This window comes from Chaetura pelagica, unplaced genomic scaffold (genome assembly GCF_000747805.2).
Source record: "Chaetura pelagica isolate M959 unplaced genomic scaffold, ChaPel_1.0 scaffold132, whole genome shotgun sequence".
In the NCBI taxonomy this organism is placed as follows: domain Eukaryota; kingdom Metazoa; phylum Chordata; class Aves; order Apodiformes; family Apodidae; genus Chaetura; species Chaetura pelagica.
In genome coordinates this window covers 2817071-2834865 of record NW_009952709.1, presented here as the reverse complement: position 1 = coordinate 2834865, position 17795 = coordinate 2817071, and the positions used below count along the sequence as shown (strand labels likewise).

The 17795-nt window shown below is 42.4% G+C and overlaps 1 protein-coding gene across 1 annotated transcript in view; it reads right to left on the bottom strand.

Moving 5' to 3' along the window:
* PAPPA (pregnancy-associated plasma protein A, pappalysin 1) overlaps positions 1-17795 on the bottom strand; it is a 182973-nt gene that overhangs the window by 126849 nt on the left and 38329 nt on the right. Inside the window, exon 3 of the mRNA XM_009994319.1 lies at positions 1447-1592. Within this exon, the coding sequence (XP_009992621.1) occupies positions 1447-1592 (146 nt within the window). The remainder of the gene's footprint in view (positions 1-1446; positions 1593-17795) is intronic.

Below are 17795 nucleotides of genomic sequence, written 5' to 3'. Positions count from 1 at the left end.
GTGATAGAAACCACAGCAGGGTGGGTGCTGGTTGAGAGAAGAGTTACTATCACTCTGTTTTCCCCAGATGTTGCCATGGGGAATGCTCACTGACAGGCATTTTCAGCATCTTCTGTTTTGGGTGCTCCCAGCAGGAGCCCATGGAGACAGAGCTGGAGGCAAGTCAAACTGGAAGTGGCTTCACTTCCAGCCTAGCTCGGCAGGAGACTGGATGCGTTGGTGCCGGCCTTGGGAAGGGAAGTTTGCTCCCACTTCTTCCAGCACAGCTGCAGAGCTAGATGTTGTAATAAAACATTTGCTAACTGAAGTGAGGCAGCCAGCTCCAACTGCTTGCTCTGACCATGGAGCCTTCCTCAGCTAAGGAGACAGGTGACTATAAAGAGTGGTTGACTTCTAGGTTTTGGAGTGATGTATTTTTGAACGTGGAAAAACCTCCCTGACTGGTGGCTCAGGCTGTACTTCAGCACTTACAGAATGCTTTACAATAAATGCTGTATTTGCCCTCCCTGTCCAGGCTTTACATTTGCCACGTCTGTTTCATTTTGCTCAAGGTGGGGTTGGGTAATACAAAAACCATCTGAAACAGCCTTTCACAAAAAATGAGCTTGGCTGAAACTAGACTTCTCTTCCAGCCTAGGAAGGTCTGGACAGAGTGGAGAAATATCTGGAAAACTGCTCTTATAAGATGACCAGATCAGGTTTGCAGCCTCAGAGAGGTTTGTGCAGTTAAGAGAAGTACATACAAACAAAGCTGATGCCTTCCAAATATATGCAGGTTCATCTGACATTTTGCAAGGAGCACAGGTCTGGTGGCACTGCAGGTGTCAGGGCAATGAGTTATTTGGGAGGTTGCACAGCTTTGTCTGGATCCCTGGGTTCCAGCAGCCCTGCTCTGCAACCTGGTTATGAAACATACAGGGCAACCTGCAGAGTGGTGAACTCTTTCCAGTTCCACTCACACAAACACTAGAAATACAACCTCTCAGCAGTTTGCTCTTTAGCAAATTGGTTAGAGAAAAATAGCAACAAATTTTAACAATAGTCTGTGAGGAAAATTAATTGAACAATTACTAAGTAATGAGCTAAGGATCAGTACATAACAGGCTAAGGTTAAAAATCCACCTCTGTCTAGCATCCCCCAACCTATTCCCCCCAGTCTTTTAACTAAGTGCTCCCATGGAGTGAATGCCCTGTAAAGTAGCTTCACTTAAAAGGTGAAATACTTTCAGCTTGACATCATCTACAAATACCATAATATGCTTTGGGTTTATAACCTAATATTTTCCTGGTTGTGAGCCAGTATCTGGGAATCGTGAAATACTTTTTTTCCCCTGACTATATATTAGAGGAATGATAAGAAATCAGAACAGAGCTGAACACATTATTTGTTTTTCCTGCTTAGCACCTCAAAAGAATGTTTTACAAAGAAACATCTTTATCACTCACCTAGATGCATCAAGGCTTCCTTGTCCCAGGGCCAAGTTGCCACTCCAGCCAGCTCTTCCTCAGAGGAATTGGCAAAGAAAATGTTGAGGTGTGTGGATCCATCCAGTTTGAGTATGTTCTTTAGTTCATTGACATCTAAATATGCTCTGTAGAAAAGAAAAGCTGTTTTAATTTTATTTTTTTTTAAGGTGACACAAAAAGTAGCAAAATATTGAGGCAGTGCTGCAATCCAGGCAAAGATCTTATAATATCCTGCTTATCAATCACCTGAAATATTTTAATAATCCACTCCCAAACTTCAATTACTTTGCATTTATATAGTGAATCTCATCTGAGAACTTCAGGCCTTTGATTAACTAAGGCCACAAAATTCAAGGTAAAAACGCAAAGCTGTGCACATTCCTAAGATAAGTATAGGAATCTATCTATTATTAATGTAATTAACCACGGATTATGGTCAGTAAATCTTTTTACATCAACAGTTACCTTGCACATTTCCTCTAAGCTGTTTATCATTGTTAACTCTAATTTTCCTTCACAAAAACAAGCTTCCCATCTTCAGGCTGGCTCAACAGCTAACACCAGCTCACAAAGCTCCTTCAGCTCCTGTGGGTCACTTGTGCTGAGTTGCACATTGTCCATCCCCAACACAGGATGGGTGTTCAGGAATTGCTATTTTCAGCAAGCAAAGTTGGGCCAAGAGATCTCCCTGCAAGAGATCTCCACAGCAGTGGTACCATAACACAACATATATCCCTAAGGCTCCTTAGGTTGCCTCCCCAAGATGAGCAGCATTTCTTCTTAATTTTTGGGATGTCTGGAGGTCAGAGAGCAATCTGCTAGCAGGCAAGCAATACCAGTCCCTTCAGCTTGCTGGCTGTGGGAAGCACTGTTAGCACTCCTGTGAAGGAGCAGACTTTGTCAACACTGGAATGCAGGAGGAGCTCCTTGCTGAAGCATGTGCCATGATACTACAGTGTTTCCAGTGACACCACAGGGCTCCAACTTAGAATAACTCTGGAGAATGGGAAACATAAGAGTAAAGCCATTGCTCCTCTGTCTCCCTCTCACCTGACCTTTTGATTTCAAGTGTAGCACTAACACGTAACTTAAAATAAGGACGAGTCATCCCATCTGCACTGGAGAAACAATGGAAAGAGAGATCATATCGAGTCAAGCATGGTTGACTAGCTCATAAGGAAAGGAAACCATGATGGTCCTGAGCAGGTTGCTTCCTGTTTCCTAAAGTCCCCTCGTCTGTATGTGCATGGGTGTGCACAGGGCTCACGTAGCTCTCACAAACCAGATGCACTCAGACACAGTAAGTAGGGTTCCCTGCATACTTTGAAAGGCTTTCATTCCCAGAAGGGTGAAGAAAAAATAGGGGAGTTGGCTCAGCACCAAGATCTTTCTGTCCTTCCCTGGAGGACTCCCCAATGGAAAACACATTCATATTTCCACAATAGCTTCCCCTGCCACTTGCTGAAGTCATTGCCTCCAAAATAGTTTATGGTTGGGTGTCCCCAGGCCCTCACTGACTCATGGACAAAGATGTGCTCTTTGGGGACACCAGTGAAAGGGTATGTTTCCATTCCATACAGTTTTTATCCTCTAATGGATGTGATGACATCTTGAAGGACAGGTCAGCACTGTGACCCTTTACACATTTCTCATCTCTCCACTGTTCCCAACACATCTATGGAAAATCCACAGATCTTTCCCTTAGCTCCTTGTTCGGTTGCATCTGCACAGTGTTCTGAGGCTGTGTACAACCTATTTCCAGGAATTTCTTGAGCCCAAATATGGGCTCATACTTACACATCTCCACAGAAAAAAATTGATATTACCCATGAGAACTAATGTGCATTTCCAAATGAAAGTATAAGCACATTGGGGGAACATGCGACAGAGCACGGTGCACATCAAGGGCACAGTGTGCATATCTGCACGTGTGGCAGCATCAATAAAACACAATGAGCAAAAGTGTAAGAAGGAATGCGACATGATAATTCATATAAGACAGAAAAGGACAGAAACAGAAGCACTGTATACCTCTGGGTAGAAAAATGTTTGTGTGTTTTGTATCTCAGTGGGAAGGAAGGGCCCAGTGTCTGCACCGAGCCTCTGATTGTTGACTCTGGATGCAGATGCTTTATGGCTGATGCAAATCCTTGTAGGAACAACTATAATCAACTCCCCTCCTGAGGTTACCATTTTTATCCTCGCTCTTTTGGTTTAAAATAATCTAAACTAATATTTCTTTATTCTCAAATGTCTCTTTGCTTCTTGTTTACACAATGCAATCCCCATTGATATCCTCAGCTCATGGCCACAATCGCTCTCTCACTTGCACACAGGCTCTGTGTGCTCCAGCATCTAGGGCTGTTGTGTACACAGATGATCACTGCAGACAACAGCCAGAGCAGACAGCATTTAACTCATTGGCCAGTGATGTCAGTGCATCCCTGAGTCTGAACTCATGTCTTACATAAATTTGTTGCACTAAGTCAATTGGACTTGGCTTTACACTGTTTCTCTGACTACTTACTCTCTGCTGGCCAACAAAAGCCTGCAAATGAGCAGAATAAATTCAAATGGTGTAAGAACAGAACACTAGCAGTATTTTTAGCAGAGAGACTGCACAGGAGGAGGTGTAAGCAGATCATGCTTGGGAGAGTGTAAATGCAAACCCCTTTGTAAAAGCAAGCAGCAACCCCCATACATAAACATGCTCCAGCACTTAGCCCAGGCAAATCCCCTGTAAGTGTGTGAACATGTGGCTGCGTGTGTGTGCAGGAGCAGAGGTGTGAGTGTGTAAGCAAGGGCTTGGATTGTGTACACATGCAAGACAGCCAAGAGCTTGTATGGAAAGGAACCAGTGCGTGTGTGTGTAAGAGATAAAAACACAAGCTGGAATTCCATCCTCTCCTTCCTCCCCATGTTTCTAATAACCTCCCATCCCTATCCATCATCACCACATTCCTACACTCAAGGAGGCATAAATTAACTACTTTTGCAGTTCATGTCCAACTACGTAGCCGCAGGCAGCAGACCCAACAGTTACCAGGTCAAAACAGTTTTCAGTTCTTACATTGGACTAGGCTGACTCTCTCCTGCTGCGGCGGCTGCTTTGTTATCAGCCCAGACTATCTGACCCAACGCAATCCGCGAGCGTTGCTTACACTTCTCAAGGTTATGTGGGTCCCCTGATAGAGGACATAATGTCTGTCACATGGGTGCGTGCCAAAGAGAGCCAAAGAGCCCAGCCTTTCCAGCACTGCCAAACTCGCATTTCAAAGACATGAGTGCAGTCTTGGAAAGGGATCAAAGCCTTTCCAGCTGTCATTAGAATATTTCCTTTATGCATCTCCCTGTCAGTGCCAGCAACATATTTCATAAAATTCATTGGCTCGAGATGGTACCTCCAATATAAACCTGAATGGGGGAACTGTCAGGGCAAGCCTATGTGGAAAACAAAACAAAACCCAAAGCACAACAAAACATGTGTAATTCCTGTAATGGAAAAAACATACGCTGCTGTGACTGTGCCTTGCTCAGGAAAGCCTAATGAGCCTATTAGTGCATCATAAAAGGTCTCCTTTGCTGGAATCTGTTTTAGACGTAGAAATTCTATGGGCTGTTTAAGGCCATTTGGGACACCAAATCATATCAGGCAACATGCACATTCCCACCCAGAGCTTTCCATTGACTTATTTGCCCAAAGCACAGCTTCAATATAGTTTTTCTTCCACTGCAGTGTAAATAGCCCTCTGAAACTGTACCATACAGCAGCTGAACCTTAGCCAATAAGCCCCAGACCTCCACCAGGAGCACATATTCCTTCCAGTGCTCCAGTTTCATTCTAGTGGAGCTTTTAGCTTATCCAGCAGCATCCCATGACAGCATTACCAGTGGTGCAACTCTTATCCCCATGAGCTCTTATCCCCATGCCAATCTCACCTGTTGAGCCCCTTTCCTGTCTATAAGGGCTGTGGCTTCACCCCAGCAGGACTCATCCCTGGATGGGGAGGTGAAGATCCCAAGCAGCCACTCCTCAGCCAGTGGGGACACTGTCAGGAGCTCCCTTCTTGTTGACCCTCAGCTCCAAAACCAAACCCAGCCACAAATCTCTGCCACTTACTACAAATGTGTTTGACACTAGTTTTTAAACTCAGTTAGCATCAGGTCTAATCATATTAAATCTGGCCTTGGTGACTAGAGTCAAGCAGTTTTATAACTGGGTTGAGTCGGAAACCTTTCCCCGTTTTCTTCCAGGTCAGAGAGTGGCTCTCCTGTCTTCCCTAACATGGTTTGGGTGCAGCCTCTTGCACTCATGGTTGTTTTTGTAAGCAACACGAAGCCTTTCAGCTCTTATTGTTAGGAAATGTTTTCTACTGTTTGCTCTGAGTTATTCTCTATTTGACTTTGTTTTTCGGTTATTTTTGTTTTATTTTTTTTCTTCAAAGACAAGTGTCACTTTACAGCAAGAAAACAAACAGGGTACTTAAGGGATTATTTGCAAGACTCCACCCAAACACTGAGCAGGAACTTTGCTATCTGCTCTCTATTGATTATGGACTCCAACTGCCTGATGAGTTTGTTAGGAATAAAAGACAATGTATTTCATCATTAAAAAAAACACCCCTGAATCCCAAAGTCAAGGATCTTCTGCAATGGGAAGTCAGCCTCAAGAAGTCTCCATTCTATTTCTTGACATAAAATGTCCCAGCCTTTACCTAGTGGGTTCAACATAGGGCAGGACAGACTAATTCTGCTGGAATCAGAGGAAACCAGTACATCACTCTCCTCCTCAAGACTTCTTGTTTCTGCTTTTGATGCTCTCACTAGAACTGGCAGCCCTGCTGAAATCATGTTATACAGAGTAGCTGATAAAGAGAAAGCTTTTCTGGGCAGCTCTGGCAACACTTGTCCACAACCTGTGACAGACCCAGGTATGGCTCACAGCGTGGTGTGGCTGATACATCTCAGTGGTGTTCCCTTGGTTCCTCCAGCTCTGATAGAGTCATAGAACCATAGAATCATTAACACTGAAAGGGACCTCAAAGATCATTAAGTTCCAACCCCTCTGCCATGAGCAAGGAACTCTACCACTAGATCAGGTTGCACAAAACTTCTTCCAACCTGGCCTTAAAAACCTCCAGAAATGGGGCATCATCAACCTCCCTGGGCAACCCATTCCATTTCCTCACCACCTTTATAGTGAAGAATTTCTTCCTAATATCTAACTTAAATCTCTCCTCTCTCAATTTAAAACTATTATTCCTTGTCCTATCACTATCTTCTCAGATGAAAAGCCCCTCCCCAGCTTTCCTGGAGCCCCTTTCAAGTACTGGAAGGCCACTATAAGGTCTCTCTGGAGCCTTTTCTTCTCTAGACTGAACAGCCCCAACTCTCTCAGCCTGTCTTCATAGCAGAGGTGTTCCAGGCCTTTGATCATCTTGGTGGCCTCCTCTGGACTCATTAGAGCAGCAAACACTGCAACAGTTCCTGTGTGGCCAGGCACTCACCAACTGTCCCATTTGTTCAAGTAGTACAGGCATCACAAGGTCTTAGGGTACAGTGTCCACCTAGAGATTTTCAGTGTCTCCAGTGAATGGACAGTTTTGAGATAAATTATATTCTTCCTGGACATAAAGGCAAGACCCATGACTTCAAAAGCACTGAAAGCTGACCTTGAAATGGGGCCATTTGGCAGATGTGCACAATTACAATTTAGCTTTTTCCCCTGTGATTTCTCAGTCTTGGGTGGCTAGATATGGAACTTTTGGAGGCACAGTGTTGATGGCTGTGCATAAGCTGCCTTTTGCCTTCTGTCACAGAAAAACAGGTCTTGAAAGGATATCCAAAGAGCACTCGCCTTCCATCCTGACACATGGACTTCTTTACATGTCACACTGAGCTCATACTGCTCCTACTGAGCACCATACATGACAGGGACTCTGCCACTGCCCCAGCAACCTGCAGCCCACTTTTCAGCACCTTTACAGTCAGAATGTTTTTGTGAAGATTCATCCACCTGAATCCACTTTGCTGCAAACAATGCACATGCCTGATGGTGTCATTCCCCACAGACAAGGGAGATTATTCCCTTCTGCTCTGCCAGACCTATAACCCATATGAAAAGTTATGATATCCCCTGTAAACCATCTCATTCTTAGGCTAGACCCACCTGATTTCTTCAACTTCTCTCCACTGTTAGCTGGTTATACTTTTAAGGCCTCTGGTAATTTCCAATGCTGTCATCTGCACTCTCCACATCCTTCTCAAAGGCAGGTCACCCAAAGAGGACACAGTCCTCAAGCTCAGAGCTTGTCAGAGCCATGTAACTGCTATATTCCTCCTGCCTATCACCTCCAGCCTGACATAAAGTATGCAGTGAAAATTTCAGACCTACTAACATTTCTTTTTTTTTTTTTTTTCCCCTGCCTAAAGTCTATAAAAAAACATGAAGAAGAAGAAAAAAACAAACCTAAACCTCTTTAGCTGTGGGTTTGTAATAAAATTTTTGTCTGACCTGACATTAAAGATCTGCCTTTGCTGGCAAATTTAATTTTGCTGCTCATTTCAGACAGATTGCCATAAATCATGTGAAGCAGGAAGCGTGCCTCATCTACATTTAGTTAGTGTTAATTTAAGACACTGGTGTAAGTGTAGTAAAAGTCATGATAATTTATTGATAAAGGTATAAATCTTTCAGTGATTTGGGCAGAGCCTGAAATAGAGCGGAGCCAGGATATTACAAGTAAAAAGCTTCAGGTCCCAATTTAGATCCAGATCACTGTCTGTGTTCACACTGAAATCCAAATGTGTAACTGCAACTCCAACTGCATCCAAACCAGGCAGTCACTAGGTCATGTCCACAGGCATAAATTGCAAGCACTGTCAGCACATGTAGGCTTGGCAGCTGCTAAAGTAGTTTGGTTTATCCTCAGCAGCAAAATGTCCTCTACAGCCCCCAAATCTGATCTCCTGTTACAAGAAAGGAAGAATGTTTTGGCAAAAAATAAATAAAATAATAATAATCATGATAGGGATCCAAGAAAAGACACTTAGGATAATTGTTCAAATGTAAACCCAGCTACTTGGGTCAGTCTGGTAGCCTGTGCTGAACTTTGTATCACTGAGACTCCACTAATGCACTCGGGATTGCTGGACAAAGGTGGATGAGGGTTTTTTACAAGGACTTGTAGCAATAGGATGAGGGGCAAGGGTCTTAAATTAGAGCAGGGTAGATTTAAATTAGACATTGAGAAGAAGTTATTTACACTGAGGGTGGTGAAGCCCTGGAACAGGTTGCCCAGAGTGGTGGTGGAGGTCCCAACCCTGGAAACATTCAAGGTCAGGTTTGACCAGGCTTTAAACAACATGATCTAGTTTAAAAAGTCCCTGTGCAGGCAGAAAATGAGTTTTATTGTGCAAAATATGGGAGTCCTTTCTGTCTGGGATTTCCTTACCCTGCCACAGAGACTAAGGGCAGCTCCTTGGCTTAAAATAAGGAATGGTGACAATTGTCACCAGTTTCATTCCATTTTCTCTGAAATGCTGTTTTTCCAGTAGGAAACAAGTGCATCTTTACTGCAATATTTTGCACTACAAATCTATAGGACTGCAAGGGTAAAAAACCCTACTCTAGCCATTAAGGAAATTATTTGCTATTAAGATTTGAAACACAGTATAATCACCTCTAAAACCTTAACGGTGCAAACCTGCTCAGTCCTGTGTGGCTTTCTCATAAAGGCCTGTGGGAAACAGTTCTTCTTCCCCATATAAGTCTAAACAAAATGCCTCTAAAAACTGATAACAGCTTTATTTCATACAATCACTGGCAGATAACTTCTGGAGGCTTTAAATACAACATTGACTTAATAGGCTGAACCACAGCAACAGGTTGGAATAAACCTGATGGTTGGACTAGTCCAAACCCAACTCTGGGTCTTCCTTTCGTTGGGTTCATGTGAGTTTAGACTTTGAGCCAACTTCTGTTCTCACTGGGCTGCACACAAGTATCAGCTGTGACTGTGATGTATTTGCTCCAGTGTAAATCCAGAGTTAGTCAGAGCAAAATTTGATTCTCCAAGTGCAGCTTCAGGTTCAAATCCAAAATCTCAAAGGAAACCTCAGTTGAAACGACCAATTTTTGCCCAATTTGTGGCCAACAAAACTTGTTTATTTAAGGAGGGAGGCGGGTTTCCTCAGATCTCCACACGGATTCTCTCAAAGGTTTGTAAATCCTTGCCAAATCCTTCACAAACCTGGGCTGAGATTCAGAAATACAGTGAAAACAGATTTTTTTTTCTTTCTTTCCCCGGCGCTTTTGCTGCTGGTTCTGGCCAGGATAAGAACAAGTAGAGGCTCATGGAAAAAGAATGGGGAAAAAGATGATGCAAAAATTTTCAAGTGTCAAACATGTTCTGTCTGAGCTCTGGGCAAAAATTCGAGGTGGCTGTTAGTGCACACAGAATTATTTGTTCCCTCTCTCTGTTTATCCTCCCAGGCCTTGCTGCCGATTTTTATACTGGAGACCCCAACTTTATATAACCTTTATGTGGGTTTAAAAAGAGTTGCTAAAAAGAGTGCAGACCATAAATATGTGATCACAGAGCCTTCTTCCTTTGCAAGGTCTACGTCCAAGAGCAGAGCAACATTTGAGTTCACTCATGCAGCAAGTACTGAAAAGCCCCATTTCCTCACACAACCATAAAAAATAATTAAGTTAACGAACTACACAGAACTAGGAAAAGATATACTGGCTGGCCAACTTGCAGGAAGAAAAAAGAAAACAAAGGGAAAGCCTTGGCAAAGAGAATTGTGATCTTATTGTACAATTAACTTCTAAAGCAGTGAGTAGGATTAAAGCATGGAACATTTCAAGATGCATCTCTTTAAAATAGCAAAGCATTATGGAACATACATGCACATTTCACAGACCTTTGAAATCAGCAACACTGGCAGGTTTATTTGTTTTGATTGTCTCTCTTTCTTTCTTTTACTACTTTGGATTTCTTTTTTCTCTCTCTCTCAAGACTAGAGCCAAATGACCCATGAGAAATGTACTGTAATTTGTCTCTTATCCATCTCTCATCTCCATCTGATATTCCCTCTGCCCTGGTTACCCTGATGTTTTTCCAGACTCTACAAGCTGAACCATTGTAACAAGGAGAAAAGTCAAGTGATAAAGAAAGAAGTGGTGCAAGGATATTGTCAGGAACCTGTGCTGTTGTAATAGATTTCCTTTGCTGCTTTATGGAAACCTTTTCTGACTGCAGCAAACCTCATTCACATACACTCCAGCTTTTGAATCAGTATAGGAGGGTACATTTCTTTGAGGCTATTTTAACCATCAGTTACACTGCTTGGCACTTCCACAGTGCTTCCCCTCTGGGCCTCCAAACGCTTCCTAAACATGAAGAGAGAAATTCCACTCTGGTCAAAGCCCTGACACAAGCCCTCTGCACTGCTCCAACCCCAGCCAAGGGCTTCAGGACTACTAACCCAGGACAAGAACCCTTGTGTTGGGCCTCCCTGCGAGAAATTTTACCATGACTGAAGAAACCATGAAATAGGTTCCTTGTCTCCTGAATGGGAAAACTGAGAAACAGAAATACAACAATTTATTCAAAGTAACAAAATCACTCAGTGTGACAGTGAGGATTAAAAGCTCTGTCTTTTAAGCCTACATGCTCTGATAATATGGATCATCTTTCTTTTAAATAAGCAATTGGCTTGTCTTGCTGATCCTCTAAGTTTTCTTCTGGTGGCCACTAATCATATTTTACAAGCCTTCACTCGTATTTTACAATATATACACGTATTTTCCAATCTTGCAAAAAGTCCTAAAGGTGCTTAGCAGAAGGAAAGTCAGACCTCCCTACCATAAACTGGTCCTTTCCTTGGCTTCACAGTTACTGAAGACAATATAGGACCATTTCCTTGATAAGCAGATTTCCTTGTGGAACCAGAGCTCTGCTTTCAATGAGCAAGTAGTCACCACTGTAATCGTATTTAGCATTCACACATCACCTCTCATCCCAAAGCTTCCAGAACAACCAATGGATATGAGCAGAGCACTCTGCACAACAGTGCAAGTAAAGGGGAGTTTGGTTTCAGTCACCAGAGCAAACCTATTTTTTTATGAAGAATACCAGAACCCAGGAATGCAGCCTGTCCTCACTGCCTGGAGTTAGGTCAAGAGTTAGGTAGATCCTCTGTTAATCAGCCTGGAAGTTGGAGATCAAGAGGAAACTTGAGGCTTTGGCACAGAATTTTCTTTAATTAAGTGTATTTAAAGTTGGCTCACAACTTCCACTACTAACTTTTAACTCCAGCCTTGTCTTTCTCTTCTCCATCCCAGTGATTGTGGGGTCAGGTCTGAGGTCACATTCACAGCCTGTCCTAAGAAGTGCCTTGTTGGTGTGACCCATGGGAGTCATAGCTCAAGTGGCACTTCTGGAGCACTGGGAAACACTTTGTGTCCCCTTTTTAGAGCCTACAGAAGACACAGGGTTGCCCTTCTGCACAGATACTGCTCTGCCCTGGGCTCCAGCTGCCCTTGCAGTAGGCAACTGCAGGCAGGCAGGATGGGTCAGGACCCTGCCTGGGTGGGCTCCAGTGGGTCACCTACCATGGGAATATTTGGGATTTTTAAGAAGCCAAACAGAGGGCAGGGTAAGGAGCACTGTGGCCTTGGGGTATTCGCAGTTAGACAGCAATTAGTCACAGCTCCTGCAGGAGGGTGACACGTGGGACCATCCTGGCCAGGGTGTGTGGCTGGGACTTTAGCATCTTCCCTAATTAACACGCAGTAAAAAAAGCAAGATGAGAAAAACAAAACCAAAACCAAAGATCAAATTCTTTGGTGTTTTAATCTCACTTTTTGATGCTAATCCTCCCTACACATAAACCCCATGGCACTGAGACATACATTGCTAGTGGAATGAAGAGAGACTCAGACTCAGGCCAACCTCAGCAAAAAAAATAATAATAAAATCATATATAATCACAAAGGACTTAGCATTTTTATTACAATGCTTCTGGAGTTGATGGGCCAAAATAATCAGTCCAAATATGCATCTTGCAAAACATCACTTTTGCTTTGGAGATGCTGCTTCTTTCTGTTTTTGTTTTTATAACTCACGGACCTCCAAATTTCATTTCTTAAACTCCTGGCAGGGCTGTGTGTAAAGTCAGTCCTGCTGCAGCGGGCAGATCATCAATGGCTTATGGTTAGGATAATCCCAATTTTCCTCTTTTCTGAGAAAGAAAAGAAAACCTGATTCAAATAAGGCTGGTTGAAATTTCCTCTTATTTCATCTTACACAGGAAAGGGCAGGAGACACCAAAGTGAGATCACAAAGAACATAGTCCTGTGATGGAGACTTCAGTTGAAGGAAACCAAGAAGACCTTTTGTCCTGGTACTAAAAGTTTCACATTTTCTACGTTCATGAGAATTTTTTCTCCCTGTGTACAACAAAAGACCAATATTTAGCTCTTTTGGTTTTCTGTCTTGTTGTTGTTGTTGTTGTTGGTTTTTTTAAGGGTGTTTTAGTGGATCATACCAGTAAGTCTTTATCTTCAGCTATGAATTCTTGCACACAGTTGTAAGGAAAAAAAATAAATTAATAGTCAAAGAACCACTAAATATTATGACAGCTACAAAAAAAATGGTTATTTTTGTTCTTACCCAGCAGAGAAGAGATTACAAGGAAACAGAAAATGTCAGTTGTTGTAACAGAAACTTCCCATAAGAACATTTAGCTTTGAAGTTCCCAGAATCCCCAGTAAGTTGCCAGGTGACCTGGCAGAAACACCAACACACCTGCAATGAAAATAGTTGCTGCAGAAAAAAAAAAAAAAAAGGTCTTGTAGAGAGTGTATTCTCTAAATAAAAAGATTTTTTGTAATTTTTTTTTTTTTTTTTTTTTTATTTCCACTCCTGGACACCTGGAAGACAGAAAGAAAAGAAGAGTGGGAGAAAGGATGTAGTATATGACAATTTTGTCAAGCAACTGCTGCTGGGAGATGCGACATGACAGCAATGGCTGTAACAGACACTGCAACACAACTAACTCCCTGACATCAAAATCTTCCTCCTGATTTCTCTCTGTTGAGCCAGAGACAAGTAGCTAGAGGAAAGATGAAAATGTGCCTTTTCCAAATACTCAAGAACTTTCAGACTTCTGTTTTTTAAACCTATGCAGGACATCCAACTTCTGCCTAGATACAAGGTAAGGCAAATACCATTGCACATGTGTGCTTCTGAGAGTGGACATTTCTTGAACTGAAGGCTATATCAAGTAGAAAAGGTTGTCTACCACTTAAGGAAGCAGACACATCAAATGCCCAGGTTATTAGTGGGATAGAAGGACATTTGGGTTGCCTCACATATGGATCTGCTAAAATATACCAGAAAACAGGCACTATCAGTTCAAAACATAAGGCTGATTGTAAGCATTCCCTGGAGGACACATTTCCCAAGACCCTACAAAATTGGACTGGCAGCTTATGAAACGCATAATACTGATCCAGCATGTAACAGTAAACTATAGGAAATCATACCCATATATTTGGCCTTCAGACATGAGCACAGAAATTGCCTGTTTTGGCACCACAAGCCTGTGGATCCACTTGAATCAAACACAGACCTTTAGGAAGGGGCTACAAGAATGCAAAGATCTGTTCTCCATTGTTGAATACTAACACAAGAGGGGGAAAACTCTAATTTTCCTTGATGGCAAATTTCTTGACCAAGTTTTGCCACAAGTACAGCTGCTACAGACAGTCCCATGCAGTTTAATTTCCCCATAACATTTGCACACTCTGTCACTCCATTTGCATATCTCAACCACACATCAACTTTGTTCTGGTTTGCTGCGGTAGTTTTTTGGTAACGTGTCCCTGACAACTACTGCAGGATTTGAGATCTCAATGACTTCAAAACTAGCTTTGCAAAGGACCCAACAGAAAATGCAGGTTGTAGTTTCTGTCCACTATTTCCTCCACGTAGACCCTGAGTTATGCAAACCCACAGTTCTAAAATGTATGTTAGCAGGAAATGTCTTGCAGCCCTCTGTCAAAGAGAGAGGAGCTGTTATGAATTCCCTCACTTCCCCAATTCCTCTGCTGCCAGCTCAATTACATCTCAAGAGCTTTATAAACCTGACATCCTGCCTTACTCAGCATGGGAGTATCCAAGACGTCTCAGAACCACCTCTTGGACTATCTCCTCCTAGTAGAGGAGATCAAAAACTGGAAATGCTTCATGTAGTGTTCCCGGATGGACAAAGAAAGAACTTTGTGTCTCATTAACATGAGGACAACAAAAGGTTTGAGCCTGCATTTTTAAGACAAAATAAGACATTTTGAATTAAAACCTCATTAATAATTCCATCCCCAGAAGCAAAATTATTAGAGGAATTCTCAGTGTACAAGGAGGAAGCCAGGAACTCCTAACCCTTTTCAGAATCCAACTGGGTGCAGGGGGGGATCAAACAGCACAGATTTCTTCAGGCAAACTTGGACAGACACTCTGATGTGTCTGACGGAAGCATTTTACTCTGTGTTTGGAAGTTTATCATGACCGATCAATTCTGGAAGAATTAGTGAGTGAGTTCTGGTTTTTGGCACTGACACAGCCGTGGTAAAAAGGCTGGAGGCAAAAGGGAAGTAATTTTCATAATGCTGTGAACTGTTGCCATCAGTCTTTACCCAAAACATTTCTTCTGCTCACTCTGGTGCAGTGCTGTTCTGTAGGAGCTTTCCTCTTAGCCCTTCATCTCAGGAAAGCTCTCAACCTCACTCGTGCTCTGGATGTAGAGATCCAAGCCAAAGACCAAAGTCTCTGAGAGTTCAATCTTTCTAGGGACTTCAAAGAGCAATGTAACTTAGTCCAGACAGAAAGCATAACATGCACTTGGAACAACACTATACATGGAAAAATAGAAAGGATTGAGTGACCGTTAAGGAAGGCAGCGTGATGGGGAAGCCTGATAGAAATCGCGTGTGACATTTACATACTTATTTTCAGCCTCTAACCTCAGTGCTCTGCATCCTAGTGGAAGAGCCTACCTTTTCTCCAGCAATTATAAAGACTTATAGATTTAATTCCCCAAATCATTCCCGTGCCGCGTGTCTGTACCTGCTGCAAGCAGATGGCATGACTGTTCCCCTAAGGAACCAACAGAACAACAACTGCAAATAGCCAATTCTGATCCCCAGCAACAACACTGAGACTACTCATTTTGAGAGGTATCACTAGCTCACAGAACTAGTCCTTAACAGAAAGCAAACCAAACACGAAACCAAAATAAAGCCCCTTAACCAGAAATGCCAAGCCCAAAAATATTCAGTTATTTTGAATAATATCAGTTTTTGTAATTCGTAATATTTCTCAGGCATGCCTATGTTTGCCTCCAGTTTTGTTCACTGTGAGTGAGTAGAAGAAGAAATCATCATCAAGCTCCTGGAAATAAGGATAGATAGAAATAAGATAAAAAAATGCTTGTTTGCAATTGTTTTCAGCCAGTTCTGCCAACCCAAGCAATTCAGACAGTTCAGGAACATATCCACACTCTCTGATGGTCATGTGAAGTTAACTAAGCTCTGGCCTTTTTAAGGTTTACCTACATTCTCTTAATGAGTGCAACATACTCCTTTATTTATTTAGAATTTGACACTAGTTAATCTTTCTCTGACTCCTTTTTAATTAAACAAACTGAATAAATGCATCAAGGAAACACAAAACAACTTAAGACAAAGCTTTTCAAATTGTAAAGGGGATTTTAATACCCAAATGCTACAGGTAGTGGGTCTGGTCTTTGAAAGGTGTAAAGAAAACATGCAGATGATTAACAGTGATGGGTATACTAATGGATATCATCCAGATTTTATGTTATTTAATCTATATCTGAGCTCTAATTACAAAAGAAGCTTGAATTGACACCCTCACTATTTTCTGCTCAACTTGTCATCTTCAATATACGAATATAATTTACAAGTCTGACAAGGGCACAAGTCTCACTATATCATATCACAGAAAGTAGAAATGAAACAATAAACAAAGAGGCAAACTCCTGATCAGCTCATTCCTACAACAATGTGGAATTCCTCACATTTTACCCCTAATCCCATGTCTGATCAAACTGAAATGTCTTCAGGGTAAGGAATGCCTCAGCTTCCTCTTGGTATTTCAGTCACAGTCCAATCACATCTCAGAAAAGTTGCCATTTTTTGTCTCTGTGTCTTATCTTTATCCATTGTACAATTTGTGCTGCTTAACACTGAAGAAATAATGCAGCAACAAGCTTCATGTGATGGGGCAAAGCCTTAATGGAGGAGAAACGCTGGCACAGCCCAAGTAACAGATTAAATCCCCTTCTTGGCATATTCATTTTTACTCTGTCTTTCGGCACAGTCATTTCGGCATGGAATTTTCCTGGCATAAATCACACAGGTTTCCCTCTTCCCCTCCATGTCATGCTGTGTAGCTTCGTGTTTTGGTAAATATCATCTATTAATAGTTGCCCTCTGTGGCTATAAAAAAAAAAACAAAACCAAAACAACCCTCAGTAGTCAAAAGCCAACCCTTGCTAGGTAGCAGCTGTGGATGCCTGAACACACGCAGGACCAGGCAACACACAGCAAAGCTCTTTCTTGGCTCCATGTCAGAGCAAAGCCATTAAATAAGGCCATAGTCAAGCTCAGGGAAAAGGAGCCCCTTCCGTGCAGGAGAGGGGAGAGACCAACTCCAGCATTGGGCTGCAGAAGCATCAGGGTATTTCCATTTTCTCACTGACATTTTCTTTTTTCCTTTTTAAACTCAGAAAACCCCTCTCCCATGTCTTCCTCACTCCACCCTTCTGCCAAGCCCCAGGAAACTCTTGCACTTAAAGAAACAGCACAAAGATGTCATCACAGCAAGTGTCAAAGGTCACGGGGTAAATTTTAAGGTCTCGTCTACTATTTTTTTTTTGTTCCATTGATTTAACTGATTAAAGCATTTTTGCTCTTCCTGTGCTTTCAGCAGCATCCTGGGTAACTCAGGGGAAATTCAACTCAACCAGCTGTGATCCATATTACGAAGACAAGGCTGGAAATGCAACACAAGGGTGTTGATGGGGCCATTCTGGAAAAGGTGAAAGGAGAGGAATATTGTCTCCCAGTAAAGCGTCAAAGCGCTTTTAAGTATCAGAATGAGAAGTGCTCAGCTTAGCAGAGGACAAAGGGAGTTCCCCATCCTCTCAGAACTGAAGGGTACCAGCTCCATTATAAACAGGCTGGCTGGTGACAAAGTGCCTGGCTCCAGGCAGGAGGGATCCCCTTAACCGGAATA